The sequence below is a fragment of the Lepidochelys olivacea genome, assembly GCF_965140295.1.
Source record: "Lepidochelys olivacea isolate rLepOli2 genome assembly, chromosome: 15".
NCBI lineage: Eukaryota > Metazoa > Chordata > Testudines > Cheloniidae > Lepidochelys > Lepidochelys olivacea.
In genome coordinates, this window is record NC_140425.1 from 16,522,620 (window position 1) to 16,540,000 (window position 17,381).

Below are 17,381 nucleotides of genomic sequence, written 5' to 3' on the forward strand. Positions count from 1 at the left end.
CTTCATGCATTAACCACATCCACTATGATGGAGTTGGGTTGCGGATGCTAAAAACAAAGTCTGCCTCTTTGGCTACAGGTGTAGGGTTGTTTTTGTTTACACTCTGTTGCTGGTTGGTGCAATGGAGGCTGGTTATCCCAGGTGATTTTGGTAGGATTTAGAATCAGCCCATTAATTGGGAGGACAGTTCTAGATGAGAAGGTAGTGTGCAGAATTTCCACCAACTTGTGATGTGTATCTGCCACCTCCTGTAAGGGAATCTGCAGCTCAGCTACCACCTTCTTGGTAAGATGCAGAAAGTTCTTAAATCTTTACCTCGTGATGCGGGGTGGGCAGCACAGGAAGAGAGAGATGGGAGAGATGAGGAGAAGTGTGCTCAAGAGGTAGCTTCCTCTTCAGGTGTTTCCTCTCCCCCCTTTCCCCCTTCTTTCCCATTCTGAAAAAGCTTTTTCCTGTCCTGGTTCAGGTGCTCTCCTGCTCTGGCTCAGGTGCCAGGCTGTAGCAAACCATCTGGTGAACTCTCCCTGAGAGACACCGGAGACGGTCGCACCATGCGTGTGTATATACCTGAAGAATTACAATATGGCCTTGGGAGGGAGAGGCGGGAAGGCAGGCATGGGCAGTTGGCGTGATGGAACCGGGGATGACCCTTGTAGTGAGGTGGTGGGCCACCTTGAGGGGCCAGGGAATGATCTCCTCCTGGCCAGTGTCAGATTCGTCAGTGGATAAGGGTGCCGCTGACTGGGGTATTGGCAGTATACAGCCCAGTGCTAAGAGCGATTCTGGGTGCCAGGATGTGCTCGATACCGGGGTCCTGGTACCAAGTAATGGGGATTGTGGTTCTTCCCCAATCATCAGGTCTCCAGGGTACCAGAGCTCATGCAGTACCATGGGTTCATTTGGTACCACAGGGGAGGGTCCGTGGTACATTGTCAGTACTGATAGTGGGGCAGAGCACTCCCTAAATGAGAGTTTTGCCCAGTACAAAAAGTTTGTTGCTGCCACTTTTTTAGAGATGGTATGGTAATTGTCTCTCCCTGGGTACTGAGGCCGCAGGTCTCCAGAGTATCAGAGCACCTGTGTTACCATGGGCTCATCCGGAACCCCAGAGGAGTGTCTGTAGTCGGTATCAACGGTTGGGAAGGTGCAAAACGCTTCCTAGATGGGAGTTTTGTTACATCTGCTACCAAAGGGTTTCCCTATGCCACTCTTTTAGAGATGGTATGGTAACGGTACTGTTGCCTCAGAGCATGACAGTGGAAGCCTCTGGTGTCTTGGTGCCAAGCAGAGCTGACAGCAGGGCTTCTCTGTGCCGCTCTTTTAGAGGTGGTACGGTAACGGTGCCCGCTCGGCGCAGTAGTTGCCCAGAGTAGAGCTCAGAGCAGCAGGGAGCTCACAGAAGCCCCTTGTCCCTGCGGAGAGCAGAGCTCAGAGCAGGGCAGAGCTCACAGCAGGAAGCCCCTTCTCAGGTTTCAGCTTCCAGAGCTTCGGTGCTGAACCCTGCTGCAGCTGAGCTCACAGCAGGAGGTTCCTCTGCTGGTATTGTCCTACCGAGATGGCCACTCTGGGGAACACCCCTCTGGCTGGCCAGTTGCTCGGAGGAGCCTTTCCAGGGGGAGTCTGCTGGTGGCTTCTTCTTCTCTCTCTTTCTCCTCTTCACCACTCGACCCCTTTTGAAGTGAAGGCTCCGGGGATGATCTGGGGTCAACACCCACCGGAGTTCCCTGCAGTCTGAAGTGTTTTCTCTACAGGGAGGAATTTTTTCTTCAGCTCCCAGTTCCTGTTAGGCTACAGTTTTAGGTGTGGAGGTACAGCACTTCTGTGAGGCTCTCCCAGGCACAGTGAATGTCTGGCCATTACAGGAACTGACTCCTGGCAGGAGAGGCACCGCTTGGAGCAGAGAGAGCCAGGCAAGCCCCAGGGCAAGGGGTGACATCCTCTAGCAGGGGGGAATATGCAGAAGAATGTCTTTACTTTTCTTTTTTTTTAAACTGAAAAAGAAAATAATTATGAGTCTACTAGATGCCTGGGGAGGGGGGGAATGCCCCCAGACAGGGAAGGAAAGTGAAGTTCTTTTCCTTTTTTCTCTTTTCTTTTTAAACCAAAGGAATAAAATAAAATAAAATAAAATAAAACAAAACACTAGCCTGAGTACTTTTAGGGAGAACAAAGGTAACAAAACAAACACTACTTATGCTAATAAGACAGATAAGGAAGGGACAACTGCTCCTTCTGGCAGTAAGAAAAGGAGTACTTGTGGCACCTTAGACTAACCAATTTATTTGAGCATAAGCTTTCCTGAGCTACAGCTCACTCGATGAAGGTGCCACAAGTACTCCTTTTCTTTTTGCAAATACAGACTAACACGGCTGTTACTCTGAAACCTTCTGGCAATAGAGAAGGAAGTGAGGGGGGTTCACCCATGCAGTGCTAAATAGCCTCCAGGCAGACCACCAGGGAGGGAGAGCACATGCATGGTCTCGAGGGGACACTGCTATCAAAAATCTCCAATTAGAGGTGCAGGGGCACACAGACACCTAACGTGGAGCACCCATAGGGACACTACTCGAAGAAGAAAGATATTGCTTGAGAGTGTGTTGGGAATCTCTTTGCAATTCACAGCTGGCGCTGAGATACTGTGGCGATAGGGCCCATGGATACTGCACCCCTCGGGAAGCTCCTCCTTGGGAGCAAAGTACTCTGTGACGAGGGGACGCTAAGGGGAATGACTGTTATACAGCCCAGTGGCACTGAACTCCCAGGCCAGAGAAGCCAGTCTAGGATCTCGTTCTCATCAGTACCGGTCTGTTGGCAGATCTGTGTCGTAATTCTTCATTTTGCAAGGACTATAAGGAGCGACCAGATAGGGAGAGCCACACTTTCTTCAGGCAGTACTGGAAGCCCCAATCCTTGGGACATGGACAAAGCACTAGTGGATAGGGACCTGTCCTGCATTGGCAGAGGCCTGGGCTATATACAGCTTGTGCGCTGGTATAACTATGTTGGTCAAAGGGGGTTTGTACTGTTTGAACTACATCTTCCGAATGGTAACAAGGTCTAAGTAGGTCTCTTCTCATCTTTAACATTCCCAATTTAAAGGGATTTGAGGGTCTGGAATGCAATGCGGTAGTTTATCGGTACCTGATCCACTGACAAACCCTGTAAATATCAGCTAGCACCTTTAATATAATAGGCACACATGGGCCTCATTAAGAAAAGGAGGACTTGTGGCACCTTAGAGACTAACCAATTTATTTGAGCATGAGCTTTCGTGAGCTACAGCTCACTTCATCGGATGCATACCGTGGAAACTGCAGAAGACATTATATACACACAGAGACCATGAAACAATACCTCCTCCCACTCCACTGTCCTGCTGGTAATAGCTTATCTAAAGTGATCATCAAGTTGGGCCATTTCCAGCACAAATCCAGGTTTTCTCACCCTCCCCCCCACCACAAACTCACTCTCCTGCTGGTAATAGCTTATCCAAAGTGACCACTCTCCCTACAATGTGCATGATAATCAAGGTGGGCCATTTCCTGCACAAATCCAGGTTTTCTCACCCCCCCCCACCCCCATATACACACAAACTCACTCTCCTGCTGGTAATAGCTCATCCAAAGTGACCACTCTCCCTACAATGTGCATGGTAATCAAGGTGGGCCATTTTTTTCCCTGTCTAAAGGAACGGATGAGACTGTGCTGGCAGAAACAGAGCAGAGTTAGTACCAGGCACCATCCTGATGGATCAGCTTATTTAATGCAATTATGTCTACGACAAGGCTGGCCAGTGCTGCCTGTACATTACAGATCATTTTAATTTACTGGATGCAAGGAAGGGGCCAGCATTTCAACAGGGCCTTTCTTTCATCTCATTTGCTTCATGATCACAAAACTGGGAGCTCCTCCAGGCCAAGCAATATGTAACTTAGGGCTATGTTACAGAGAACTACCCCTGAACTAGACTGGAAGCCAGTCAAGACAGGGACCCCCCATACCTGTAAAGTTCCATGCACACCTGTGCCACATAATTCCTGCTTTCCTGGGGACCCGGGATCCACTACACCTTGATAAACAACGGAAAGCCACTGATTCCCCAGTGATCAGTGAGCTCCCAAGGAGCCAGGGAATGGCAAACGCCTTGGGCAAGGGCATATTCAGTGTGCCATGCAACCTTTCATAATCTTTGGACTGACTGTGGAAGACCCGTAGGCTTCCCCAGCCCAACTCCTAACCCTGCCCTCTGGGCACAGGACTCTCAAGAGGTCAAATGTGAGGCCAGCGCCCAGTGGCGTTTCACCCATGCATTGAGCTTTACAGTCTGGGCACAGCTGAAGAGCTGCACGCACAGCCACTCTCAATGAAGCTGGGCATGGCTGTCCAGGGGCAGGAGAGAAGTTGGCCCACAGTGTATGCCACAGTTACTTTTCACAAGAACAAGCTAGTGGGATCAGCTCCCCCCCCACCCACAGGTTGGATTGAGCTCCATCATTAAAAGACAAGACAAACCGCACTATGATACGCACATAAGAACTGGCAGAGCAGAGCAGACCAGAGACCTACTCCAGCAGTAGGGGCCAGTGCCAGAAGCTTCAAAGGAAGATTCAATAAACCGAACAACGGACAGTCATGGAACAGCCTGCCAGCGGACAGAAATGTCTTTCAATCCCCAGGCAAACAGCTGCTGGCATATGCCTTGATGCATATGGGTTTATGTCCCAGACAAAATGTGTAACTGTGGATCTCACCACCAGTCCCTCTGCAAATAACTTGGGGTGAACAGTTTAGTCAGAAGCTTTTGGACTATCCAGTTAATTTGAGGCCCCAGCTCCTTGTCACACCTCACAAAGGCGGCTCCTTTCGTACTGCAGGAGCTGCATACATTTCACGCAGCTCGAGTTTTGATTTCGAGTCAACCTTGCAACTTCTCCAGTGGTTTTTCTTTTTGACAGGCCCATGCAAGCACCAGAGACTGTGACGTTAACGAATGCATGTCAACTGACAGCAAAGCCAGAGGTCACAGATGGCAAACAGAACTTGACTGGCAGCAGGCAATGGTTCCAGCAGCCATGCAGGAAGAGCAATAGACAGGTAAGGCTCACTCTTAGGTCTCTGTTAAGCTAAGCCAGCACTGTGCTGTCAGACCCCAAGGAAAGGTGTACAGTCGGCTGGAAGAACAAAGGGGTGGACGTGATCATGGAGGAAGGGAATTAGCTGGGAAACACAAAAGCTCTAATGATGCAGATCACGTCGAAATGGCTATATATATATATATATATATATAATATTTTTTTTCATTTAAGAGGAAAGACTTCCATCTCCATTCTAGGAATTTCCCTGTGGTTGGGCAGAGGAAACATGAGCGAACGTGCCACTACAAGTGAGTTCTATGAGCCTTGCCTGGCACCACGGTACACTTGGTTGGGCTCCCACTTTTCAACAGATACAGATGTAATGGGCCAAGTGTATCCCTGGAGTAGCTCCACTGAGGTCAGAGAGACTTTGATCCAAAAACAAGCTGATCTGTGGGAGTAATTTCATCCCACAAGAGATGAGGGGCAGCTGCGGAGCTCTTGCAAGAACTCATCAGTGGGAACCATCCCAAAAGCTGTTCCATCACACCAGGGAGCAATAAGGCAGCAGAGTGGGAATGAGCTAGGAGGAGAACAACAGTGTTAATCTGTTCCCCGACCCTCCTTTTCATCCTCAATGTGATTATAAGCTCCATGCGCTTCCCATCAGAGGACTGGGTCCCTTTTTTGTGCAAATAAATTAATTTCTAATCACTGATACACTCTGCTAAATGAGTTTGTCCTTGTGGATGAAATAATTCTAGCAAACTTACCCAAAGCCTGTATGCGTTTGCCTGTATATTACCTGAACAGAGATCACGAATATTGTGATATCAAAGTCACAGTTCACAGTCAAGACCTTACAGCTAAATTACTTGGGAACACATGTCAGTATTGTCGACTTGTAATGGTCCACGGTCATTCAGAATGCCCCGGTTACATGTAAAGTAAACTCAGAATCCCTGCCCAAATTGGGTCACCCCGGCTGCTGCTGGACCATCAATGTGTCCATGCAACAGGTTTAAATGGAACATCCCCATGGATGGAATGCCTGACTGTTGGTTACATCCAGCCACACAGAGCTGGCAAGCTTCCTGGACGTACCTCTTGCATCCTGGGATTCAAAATGAGAGAGCAATGAGAATGTGTCTCTTTGACTCATTATCTCCACAGAGGTTTGAAGGGAACATGACATCAGTAGATTACATTGGGGAAGGAGGAGACTGAGATTGTTAACATGCCACCCCACCTACACACCTTTTGGGGGGAGCACAGAGTAATGCACTGATCATTTACTCACCTGGGGCTGTGCAGCTACTCACTTGAAACTGAACATCCACCTCTCCAAGACACTGGGTGCCCCACTCAGCTCTGGTATAATCGTGCATAATTCCCATTCAAAGGGAGCTGCAAGGCTTCCCCCAAGAACTCTTTTCCCATAGTCTCTGTCACCAAGAGATCCCCCAGAGGCACGGAGGAATGAAAAATGTGAGCGCTCCCATTTCCTCTAAAGGCAGCAACGCTACATAAGTCAGAGATGGATCAAGGAGGGCATGGAAAGAACCAGCTTGGGGGTTGAAGCTAGGCAGCACTTTCAAGGCTCTGAAGTCACATTTCCGTGGTCATTACTTCAGTGGGGAGAGCCCCACTCCTGTTCCCGTTTCAGAACATTTCAGTGTGTTTACACGTCCTTGCATTCCTCTCACACGATTATCAGCAGATTGTGAACTTGGATAATCCGTGGGGAAAACCTTGTACTTGGAACATAGGCATCGACTCTGTGGGTGCTCCGGGGCTCAAGCACCCATGGGGAAATATAGTGGGTGCTCAGCACCCAGGAGCTAGAGCTTGTTCATGGAATGTGATGAGGGAGTTTGTTTACAAACAGAGGCAGGGTGATTAAGATAACAAAAGGCTTGTCATTAAATTAAATTAAGGATCGTTAGATGATCCTGAAAGCATTGCCAGGCACTCCACTTAAAAGATAGGAAACAAAGGGTATGAATAAACGGTCCATTTTCAAAATGGAGAGAAGTAAATAAGGGTGTCCCCCAGGGGCTTGTACTGGACCAGTACTGTTCAACATCTTCATAAATGACCTGCAAAAAGGGGTGAACAGTGAGGTGGCAAAGTTTGCAGAGGATACAAAATTACTCAAGAGTGTTAAATTGGAAGCTGACTGCAAAATGTTACAAATGGATCTCACAAAACTAGGTGCCTTGGCAACAAAATGGCAGATGAAATTCAATGTTAAATCAAAGTAATTCACATGGCAAAATATAATCCCAGCTATACATACAAAACGAGGGTGCCTAAATTAGCTGTTACCCACCAAGAAAGAGATCTTGGAGTCATTTGCAGTACTCTTTTTTTCTAGGAATCCTTCTCATGGTGCCTGTATCATCCTGAACTCGTTCTCCAGCTTCAGAGTAGCCGCCCTGTTAGTCTGTATCCGCAAAAAGAACTAAGGTGCCACAAGTACTCCTGTTCTCTCTCCAACTTCAGAACACTTAAAAATTATCTCCAGTCATCAATGGGACAGATGCAACTGAATAACCTAACTGTCCTTAACGTCCATCAAGACAATACCAGGGAACTAGAAGTAAATAAGATTGCTGACAGTTTCATCCAGAAAGCTACAAAATGTCTTTAAACAGGGATGTTAGTGAAGACACCTTGCAGGTGATTGCAGTGATTTTAATACACAGTAATTCATGATGATGTTATTATGTAGCTCATAACAATTTACTCATTATTAAAATAGTAAAGATACTAATGACAGACAAATTCAATAACTAGAATATGAAACAATGTATAAATATGCTGAAAATAGCCTTCCCCCAAAAGTGGCAGAGTGCCCCCTCCCCAAAACACACACACACCCCTCTTCAAAAGCGCCCAGTGGCAAAAACAGAAGTCAGCGCCTATGACTTGGAAACTGAAAGGGCCTGCAGTGTATCAAATATACAGACTCATGACTGAACAGACACAAGGAGTTGAGTGAAGAGCACTGCAGTGACCCTAACTGCCCCCAGGGGCAGCGATAAACTTCAATCTACACAAGCCCTGCTGGGACAGATCCCCCAAAAGGGTAAACAGGGAGCTCTCTTGCCTAGTGAGGAAACTCCAAACTAAAGCCTGGCTCAGCCCAGATCCAAGCCATAATCTAGAACCAGGACAGAGTCTTGCAATCAGCATCCCGATGCAATTCAGCATAGGGAGGTCCCACAGCAGCAAGGGTGCCACCGTCAATCCCATGTTGGCGCTCACAGCTGTGGGTGCTGTTTTGCCGTTAGACACTCCCCTCAGCTCTGCTCTCAGGACCCATATCTCCCATCACCACCCCGGGTAGAAAAGCGACCACCGCTCGGACTGCACGGAGTCCCGGGGAACTTTGAAAGACCCGAGCAGGGCATGCCAGGAAAGGGCACTTCTCAAAGCAGGGCTGCAATTCCCGCAATTGCATCAGACAGTGACACAGCGGCCAAAACTCAGTCACCAGCCCCGCATCCCGGCCCGCCAAAGACCGAGCGGAGAGCACTGCACTGCACTGCCATGGAAAAACAACACTTCTCAGGAGGGAGGCACGTCCAGCTCCCCGCGAAGAAAGAGCCAAGGGCTGCTGGGGCTGTCCGATAAGGAGCCGCGCACACCGGGGGCCAAAGTTCAGGGCATGCACACGACTCGGAGCTGCTCTTTCAAGCAGCCCAGGAGACCTGCCAGCAGGACTGAGACCCCGGGTACCGAGCAAGACACCTCGAGGGGCTGGGCGATTGTCAGCCCCCAAGGCAGCAGCGGCAGCAGAGGGGAAGTCCCGGGTCAGGAGGATAAGGGGGGGGGGGGCTGCTGTCCCATCAGGTGCACACAGGCGGCCGCTCCTGACCCGCGCGAGGCGCTGCTCCCCACCCCCGAGGGGACCCCGGCGGACGGGCGCTCCAGCGCGCGGCTCCCGGGCAAGCTGCGGGCAGCCCCCCAGCACTCACCTGCCAGGATCGCCTTGCCGGGGTGGGTGAGCTTCGCTTTGCCGGCCGGGGCGGCAGCGGCCAGGCAGCGGGGGCTGGGGAACGCGGGGCGGGCGGACATGACTGCGGCGGGAAGAGGCCGGCGGCGCGGGGCCGTTTAAGCGGTGCGGGGCTCGGGGCGGGTCCCCGGGCAGGGGGCGGGCAGCGCAGGCGGCGGGCAGCGGGGCTCGGCGCCCCCTGCGGACGCCCGGGCTGGTTACGCGCTGGCGCGGCGCTCGGCTCCCGGTCCCCGCCCGCAGCAGGGGTGGGGCCGCCGGCGTCACATCCTCGGGAGCGCACGGGGCGGGGGACGAGCTGCAGCTCCGCTGCCTGCTCCTCGCCACCTCGTGTGCTGGGGGGCAGAAGCCGGCAGGGTCCTTCGGGGCGGGGAGCGAAGGGGGGGAGGAGACCGGGCAGGGGTAAGGAAGCGGTCCCCCACCGCAGCAGAGCAGGGCTGCTGTGAAATCCTCCCGTCAGGGGATTTGCCCTGCCCCGCTGCAGCCTCAGCAGCCCAGGGGGCTCCCCTCACTCAGCCAGCCCCAGGCCTCAAGCTGTTTTTCACTTTCATAACTGATGCAGCCAGCCCAGGGGTGCCCGGACTCGGCCTTGCCAACCCCTGGCCCAAGTTAAGCGCTGGCCCTTCTACATCCGCCGGGCTCAGCACCCCCTGCTTCCCAACTGTGGAATCACATGTGGGGGGCGGCCGCGATGAAACCCTGAAAACACAATCACTGACCTCAAAGAAAGAAGCCATGAGCCCGGCTACATCCGTGCACCAACGTGAGGGTAGTGTGGCCTAGTAGATAGAACAGGGTCCGAGGACTTAAGAATCCCTGCCTCTGCTACACAGCAAGTCCCCTTAGGCCCCTGTTTCTCCAGCTATGAAAGGTAGATAATGATAATGCCTTTGTAAAGCACTGTAAATAATTATTAGAAATGGACACCTAGGGCAGGCTGATCTAGGCTTCTGCAGCTTTATTAAGATGCCAGCTGCCAAGGACAATAGACAATACAGTGTTTTGAAGGGGTCTAGATAAGGGGCCATAGCCCTGGCCCTGTTGCATGAATTTGTTTAGTAATAGAGAGGGAGGTGTCTTATCTATAATGGATTTATATTGTAATTTTCATCGCCAAGGACATGGTTCAAGTTAAGCCCTTCAGGAAGTAGTTGTAGGATAAGGACAGTCAAGATTGTGTACAGCTACCTTGTATACACACACCACCCCCTTCAAAGAAACACGTCATCTTCCTCTCTTTAACCTTTTCTACACATATGGTGCCACCTTCATTTATGGAAGTTTGAGAGCAATTTAATTCCAGCCCAGGGTTGTCATTAAGCCACTCAACTTTTCTTGTGGGGTTTAATGTCAGCACTACACCTCCTTGATGAAAACTGGAGTGAGTTATATTTATCCATAAATTAGACAAGAGAAGCACCTGCAAGCATCCAGGCATTTGTTTTTTATTTATTTTCGTCATTTGTTTTTCTGACTGCTGCCTGTAAACAAGCATGTAGAAGCTAAAAAATTAAGTCCTGGTCCCCAGTGAATGTTCCTGGCTAGCTGTTGTACAGACGCTGGTTTGTTATTGCTGGCCCTGACTGAGTGAAGGAAAGCATCTTGGCATTTTTTAACAAGAATTACATTATTTCCAAAGCCATAAAAAACACCACCACCACATTTGTGCCCATCTCAACCTTCACAAGCTGTGAAATGATTATTTCTCCTTCCCCCCAACAAACTATGAAAAAGTGAACGTCCTACACTGTGAACTTAATACGAGGTAGTCGTAATGGGCTATATATACGCACAGCAGGTAAGTCACTAGGGCCTGGCTAAAAAGAACTTTCCTGAGACCCAAAATTATGGGGCTGAGTCTTTTACCAAGAACTGGATTTAAGTCAGCTGTTAATGCTGCACTGGTAGAAGGGCTTTTCCTCAGGTAAGACAGACACAAGCCCTGGCTGGCCAACTCAGTCTTAAAGAACACACTAGTATAGTACGAGACTACTAAGATTTTCACATCAGCCACTGAATGGTTCTCAGATGAGGGTACAGTTTGGGCCCGTTGACTTTAGCTGAACTTGAATTGCTGGCTTAGTTGCGAAAGGTTCTATATCCGCACCATGAGTTCCCTTCCCTAACTTGTCCTATTTTATCTGTATTTTAAACAGAGGGCAATTAGCAGAAATGGTGGTTACTAGGTGAATACAGTGAGACGTTCACTTCATAACTGGATCAGAAACTGACTTTCCCAAGATGTGGAGATTGTGGAGCCAAGGTTCTAGCTGAGTCCAGTTTAAGCAGAACAAAATCCAGCACATTCAGACTAAGTTTAAACTAGTCCAAAGTTAACCATCTAAATGGCAATTTTTGTTATCATCAGGATGCAGAGTCAGTTTTCTGCACAAGACCTAGGGAATTCCAAAAATTTGCAGGGAGACCCTAAATCCACAGAAGAAGTCTACCTGTGCAGACTTCCCTACACAACAAAGCAACCAGCCTGTTCCAAAGGTAATTAATATTACCTTTCATAGTTAGTCTCCAACAACTGTAACCAGCCCTGCTAGATGCAAGTCAGCTCTCATGGAGTCCTGTGGTCTGTGCACCTTTATGTTGTTCTTTCCCATCAGCAAGTTTGAGGAGTCAGCTAGCAGATGGAATCTAATTCAGTACATGGGACAATTGACTGGTATGGTTCTAGCAGAATAATTATTCCACTGTAGCTATGCTGGTGCAACTGCCTGTGTGAACACACTGTTCCAGTATAAATATGACTTTATTCCAGTATAATTGCTCTATCTCCAAAGTTAAGTCACACTTATTTTGAAACAGTGCGCACCCCCAGTGGGTTATATCAGTATCACTACAGCAGTGTAATTATTCAGCCCAAAGGATATAGGATGTAGCAGTCAATTTTCTTATTTAGTCAAGCCCCCAGTGAACATTAGGGACAAGGCTCTATGTTCATCTTTGGTTCAGATACCTGATATTGGCCTCCAGCCACCAGTGGGGGGCAGACACTACCTGGCCTTAGGTTTTCAAATCTACAGCCATAGAACAGTGAGGCTCCTTGCTCCGAACTCATGTGACTAAGGTATTATATTGAATTTCAGATCCATCATCAATGAGTGTGTGTTGTGCCGTTTCAGGACTGGAGCCAGTCTCAGAGATGGACTGAATCACAGCTAGGAGAAACGGGCTCTTCACTCATCACTCCTCTCATCCAGCTGGGCATAGTAGTTTGTTTCTATGCAGCCAGGTGTGCAGTGCAGATGGTCTCAGTGACTGTTGGGTGTGTACGTTCCCGCAGTAATGGCTGTGAACTGTTGCTTTGATTTCAACCCAAATCACATACTGAGTTCACTTTTTACTTTGTCTGACTCCACTGTCGGACCCCATCCATTCTCATTAGTATCCAGTCCGTTGCAGGATCTCTCGGCATACCCTAGTCGCCGCACTAGTTGCAAGCGAACATTCCAAAATGCTGATTAATGGTAATATTACTACTTACCTTAACATGAATCTGGAGTTAAAGGGGTTTCCTGAGTGTCTCATTCTGTCTCTCACCAGTGCCATGGCACAAAGCTGAAGGATGACCTATAGCTTTCAAAATGGCTGTGTTTTTTTGCACCAACATCCATTTTGGCTTCCTCTCTCCTTTGGGCTCATCCCTCCATCCCCTTTTCTGAATTATTCCATTCAATCCACAGCAGCTTCTTGGAAAAGGAGATGAACTAAAATAGGTGAAATGTGGAAGTTGTTTACCTGTATAAGAGGTATTACTGGGGGCTTCACATCATGGTTAAAACATACATGCTGATATAGTTTATAATATACCATAAATGAAGTATGCATAGGTATTGGGGGGGGGGCAGAGTAACAGAGTACAAAGGCCAAGATTCAGGGGAACTGATTAAGCTGGAAAGCTTGGAACAGGTTATAATTTTATGAGAAAGGAGGTTAAGAGTCAGAGACTAGACCTGAAGAGCTGTAAGGAGTGGTATAATCCATCCCTTTCTGGGTAAGACTGGCAGTAAAAGAGCATTTATGGCATGGGAGGCCAGGCAGAGACAGAAGTAGCAGTGGAAATATCCAGCTCACGTCTCATGCCCACTCATGGTCCAAACTTTTCGTCCTATATAGGAAGCTAGACACCCAGAACCCAAATCTTCCATTTTCCTACTGACCCAGCAGAGGAAGGAATAATGCTATGCCATTTGTTTGCTAAGATTGTTAAGCTATTATTCAGCTCGCTTTGCTTTTTCAATCGTGTACTGCTGAGCAGCTTCCATCCTGACTCCCCACATCCAGCTCGTTTGAGTTTACAGGAGCTACAGGAAAGGTGCCACAAGCACCACTCAAGCCATTCTCTGGGTTCTCTCCAGCTTAAATCTGCTAGACGAGTACAGACACATGGGATGACTAAGCATCAGTCCTTTCCCTCCCACCTACTTGACCCACAGGAAGGAAGGAATGTAGATAGTGTCACAGATTTGAGGCAGCTGTTTAGAACTCTGGTTAACAGCACTGTTTGGATGGCAGAAAACTAAGTTTAAATCTCTTGCTGTTTTCAGACAGTTTATAAACTTGTGATGTATCGCCGCAGCTCCCTGCTTGCTTGTCATGCCAATATGTTGTTATAGCATTTGCAGACATGCCCAGTGCTACTGTGGGTGAGGTCACTTGCTTTACCCAATCTTCAGCACACACAGACTCTTCATTAAGCAATATATTGGCTTTTTTAGATCCTAACTCATCAAGTCAGTTAAGCAATGTGCATGATCTCAAACTTATTCAGCAAAGTACTTAAGTGCACTCTTAACCTAATGCATATACTTAAATCCCATTTATCTCACTGAGATATAAGCAGGTGCTTAACTTTTAAACATGTGATTAACCCCTTCCCTATTAAGCAAAGTAATGAAGCACAAGCACAGATTAGAAGTTGTTACACAAGTTGCCCTCCAAGAAATTATAACCATCACCAGGAAGAGACCAGACGAGAAGAGTACTCTGTAGAGAACAGCTGACCTTTGTACTGGTGGCTGTAGAATGGGATGTTTAAAATCCATAGGTGGTTTGTACATACAAGTTTCCCCTGCCAGCTGAAGCCTACAAGAGTGTATTCCCCTGGGCTAGTACATGGGCAAAATTAAAGATAAAAAGAAGAGTTAACTTTAAGAGACAAAACTTAAAATTCTACCTCTTATTTTTGTCAGTCCAACAATTTCTATGGAAGCAAGCTATCTGGCAAAACCAGACTCCATTTCCATTACTGGTGGCAGGTTCTGCTGTCATGGAAACAAATACCAGATTACCATATTTGTGACAAAGTACTAGAATAACTTTAACCATTTCCTTCTTTTTTTTGTCCCCTCAATTCCAGGGGTTAATAAAGCAACCGGGGACCAAAACAGCAGCAGGATATCAGAGTGAGGACTCGGGGATCTCGAGTACTGAGTGGGAACTGAAAACTGCAAGGGCTGATTGACAAGCATTGGCTACAGACCCAAAAAGCACCTCAAGTCTGGGGCCATTCAGATGGAAAGAGTTTCCCCCTCCTACTCTTACCCTATAAAGATCATTAAAAAATGAAATCATGTTATTTGATAAGCTGTCATGATGTCTGGCTCCGTGTTAGACACAATCTTAAGACAATCCTAACCCTGAAGAATTTACAATCTAAAGACTGTCCCAAAACACAGGACTCAGTGACTCCAAGCAATGAGTGAACAGGGATTTTACATTATTAATATTACTGCTGACACCTCCCACAGGCACTGAACATTGTTTTCAGCTAGAAACATAGTATGTCCAATGATGTGGTTTTACCAGAAATCTTTAGGTGGTTGAAGTATTGCACCAAAAGCATACCTATCACACACTTACACACATTATAGCACAGCTACTTTAATTATACAGCAATTTGAAAAGTGTGAAGCACTACTTAAATATTAGAATTGGTCAAGATATGCTACCCAGAAATGGACCATTACAAGCCCCTCCACCTGCTACAAAAATACACCAATTTATGCTATGATGAGGAGGCAGTGAACTATATTTCCTTTCTCCAGCAGTGAAGGTTCACCAGTATTCCAACAGGCTCTTTACATCAAGTCTATAGTCTGCTACGCATGACCATGAAGATGGAGATGTTATGTTAGGGCTTTTGAGTCAGAGCATGTGGTGAACCAGTAGGATTCTGAGGACACTATTCTACAGTGCCTCACAGGGCCCCAGTTTGAGCACCATTTGCAAACAAGAGTCCATTGTGAGGCAACATTCAGTCTGAAAGGATTTCCCTTCCCACACTACCTGGTATGTTGTAGCCATCGAGGGCTTATAATCTTCAAGTGGGAGTAGAACTCTGTAGTAGTAGGATTTTATGTTTGTATTTTGTATGATTTAGAATAAAAAATAAAGAATGAGATAATAATGTAGCATGTATTAAATGTATTGGTATATGATTTGATCATATTCTGCCAGCCACCCTTTTTGAATGGCAGAAAGGAATGGCCTAATGGGCCATTTGGTAAAGATGCATCAGCCAGAATGTGTGTCTGTGCTGATTTCAAAGGTAGTGACAGACCTTAGAGGGTCACCAATTTGTTGTAGGTTTAGCATTTTAAAATAAGTAAAAGAATGCAATGATTGTTTTTCTTTTGCATTGCAATTTGATGTTCCTGTTCAAAATGTTCTGTGTAAATTAATTTTGTTTTGTGTGTGAATGAGGAATGTGTGTGTTAAGAGATAAGTGTGAAGGCCATCGCTGAGTCAGATGTATGAGGGAGGAACCAGAAACAGACGCAAGGGTGCCAGGAGGCTGCAACATGCCCCTGTTGAAATGTCAGAGGAGGGCAGATTTACGATTCTAAAAATGAGACAGGCACCTATCAATGGGGACAACATAGCTGTAATAAAAAAAAATGACAATTTAAGAAAACGAGCACTCGTCAAACAACAATTGATTTCAGCATGACTGTGAAAAACTCACTGGTCCCAGTGAAGGAAAATCACAATATAAACAGGGCGTCTTGCCATGAAACTTTGGGTTCGTCTTGCAAAGACTTCCCCGGAGCACTGTGTTGCGAACGACAGAACCCAGCGATCAACCTAGCTGGCCACTAGGTTGATCCAGACTCTGGACTGGTACCTATAACATCGACTGATGGGACAGTGTGTGTGTGTGATGTAATTGAATGCGTATGCTAATTGTTTGTATCTTCAATAAATGCGGCATATTGCCTTTTCACCTATAAAAAAAATCCTGTGTGCTTCTTATAAACATAAGAACGCAGCTTCTGATCCAAAGGCACAAGCCCCCTAGCAATAGGGCAAGAATAAAGGTCTTACCATCTTTACACTAAAGCAGGCCTGGCTCTCCATCCAACAGAAGACACACACTGTCACACACATGCTAGATAGGACATTACAAGTTATCACCACTCCACCAGAGCATGGTAAGTGCATTCTCCATGGCATAATCTATGTTGTTGCTTTAAAAAAAAAAAGAAAAAAAAAAGTTAAAGTTGACCAACTCAGGATTGAATTTACCCTAAACGTGTCCCTTTGTACCATCTGACTCAGAAGAGGGGTAGGGTGGGGAGGGGAATCTTTCAAAATAACAGCATTCCAAAAGATTAAAAACCCTCAAGTTGTCAGATGGGCAACCCTCCTGCATACTCCCCCAATCCAGAATCTTGGGTTTCTTTGCAGTCATACATTGTAATGACTCACCTTGCCACTGGGCTAATGTACATGCCAGAGGCTCTGCTAGTCCTTTCTGGTTGCCCTTTTCCCACAAAGGGTTACAAACGTGATCTTAGAATAAGATATTTTAAATCTTTATTAAGAGTCCACAAAATATTTCTCAGCTGGGACAATGAAACACTGCAGGAGAAGTTTTGAAAGATAAAAATTAGAATTTAAAAATGGAATGGGAACATTTCTAGTGGTTTAAGGTTTTTTTTAAAAAGTTACTACATTTTACAAAACTAATTCTAGGTCAACTGATTTAAGCATCTCTTAAGAGCAGGTAGGCTATGAATGTATGCAAACCTGATTTTCAGGAATTCCAAGTACCAATAATGCCCAAAGAAGTCAATGCATCTTTATACCTTGGGGCGGGGAGCCAATACAGTGCCCCTAAATTGCCAAGTTAAGTTAAGGAAGCTTTCTTCTGCTCTATTCCTTTCAACTGCCCAATACTGCAAGGGTCTTTGTTCTTAAAGGCAAAGTGTTCAGTACTTTAAATGGATCAGAACATCTCATTCCAGATGTAATCTCACTGAGATTCTGCTACA

The 17,381-nt window shown here is 47.0% G+C and overlaps 1 protein-coding gene and 2 long non-coding RNA genes across 4 annotated transcripts in view; 1 reads left to right on the plus strand and 2 right to left on the minus strand.

Moving 5' to 3' along the window:
- The window catches only part of SLC25A1 (solute carrier family 25 member 1), a 49,972-nt gene extending 40,699 nt beyond the window's left edge, over nucleotides 1-9,273 (minus strand). Inside the window, exon 1 of the mRNA XM_084648821.1 lies at nucleotides 9,059-9,273. Coding sequence (XP_084504947.1) covers nucleotides 9,059-9,158 — 100 coding nt within the window. The 5' untranslated portion in view covers nucleotides 9,159-9,273. The remainder of the gene's footprint in view (nucleotides 1-9,058) is intronic.
- LOC311531451 lies at nucleotides 7,980-16,337 on the plus strand. Of its 2 annotated transcripts, none has more exons than XR_014714220.1 (3): nucleotides 7,980-9,080; nucleotides 12,228-12,572; nucleotides 14,465-16,337. It is a non-coding gene; the product is annotated as an uncharacterized lncRNA (long non-coding RNA). The 2 variants fall into 2 exon arrangements; XR_014714221.1 differs by having other exon boundaries at nucleotides 12,228-12,370.
- LOC311531452 lies at nucleotides 12,581-16,900 on the minus strand. Its single transcript, XR_014714222.1, has 4 exons — nucleotides 16,816-16,900; nucleotides 16,432-16,574; nucleotides 14,282-14,369; nucleotides 12,581-12,812 (listed from the first exon to the last, which is right to left on the minus strand). It is a non-coding gene; the product is annotated as an uncharacterized lncRNA (long non-coding RNA).
- Between the last annotated feature and the right edge of the window lie 481 nt (nucleotides 16,901-17,381).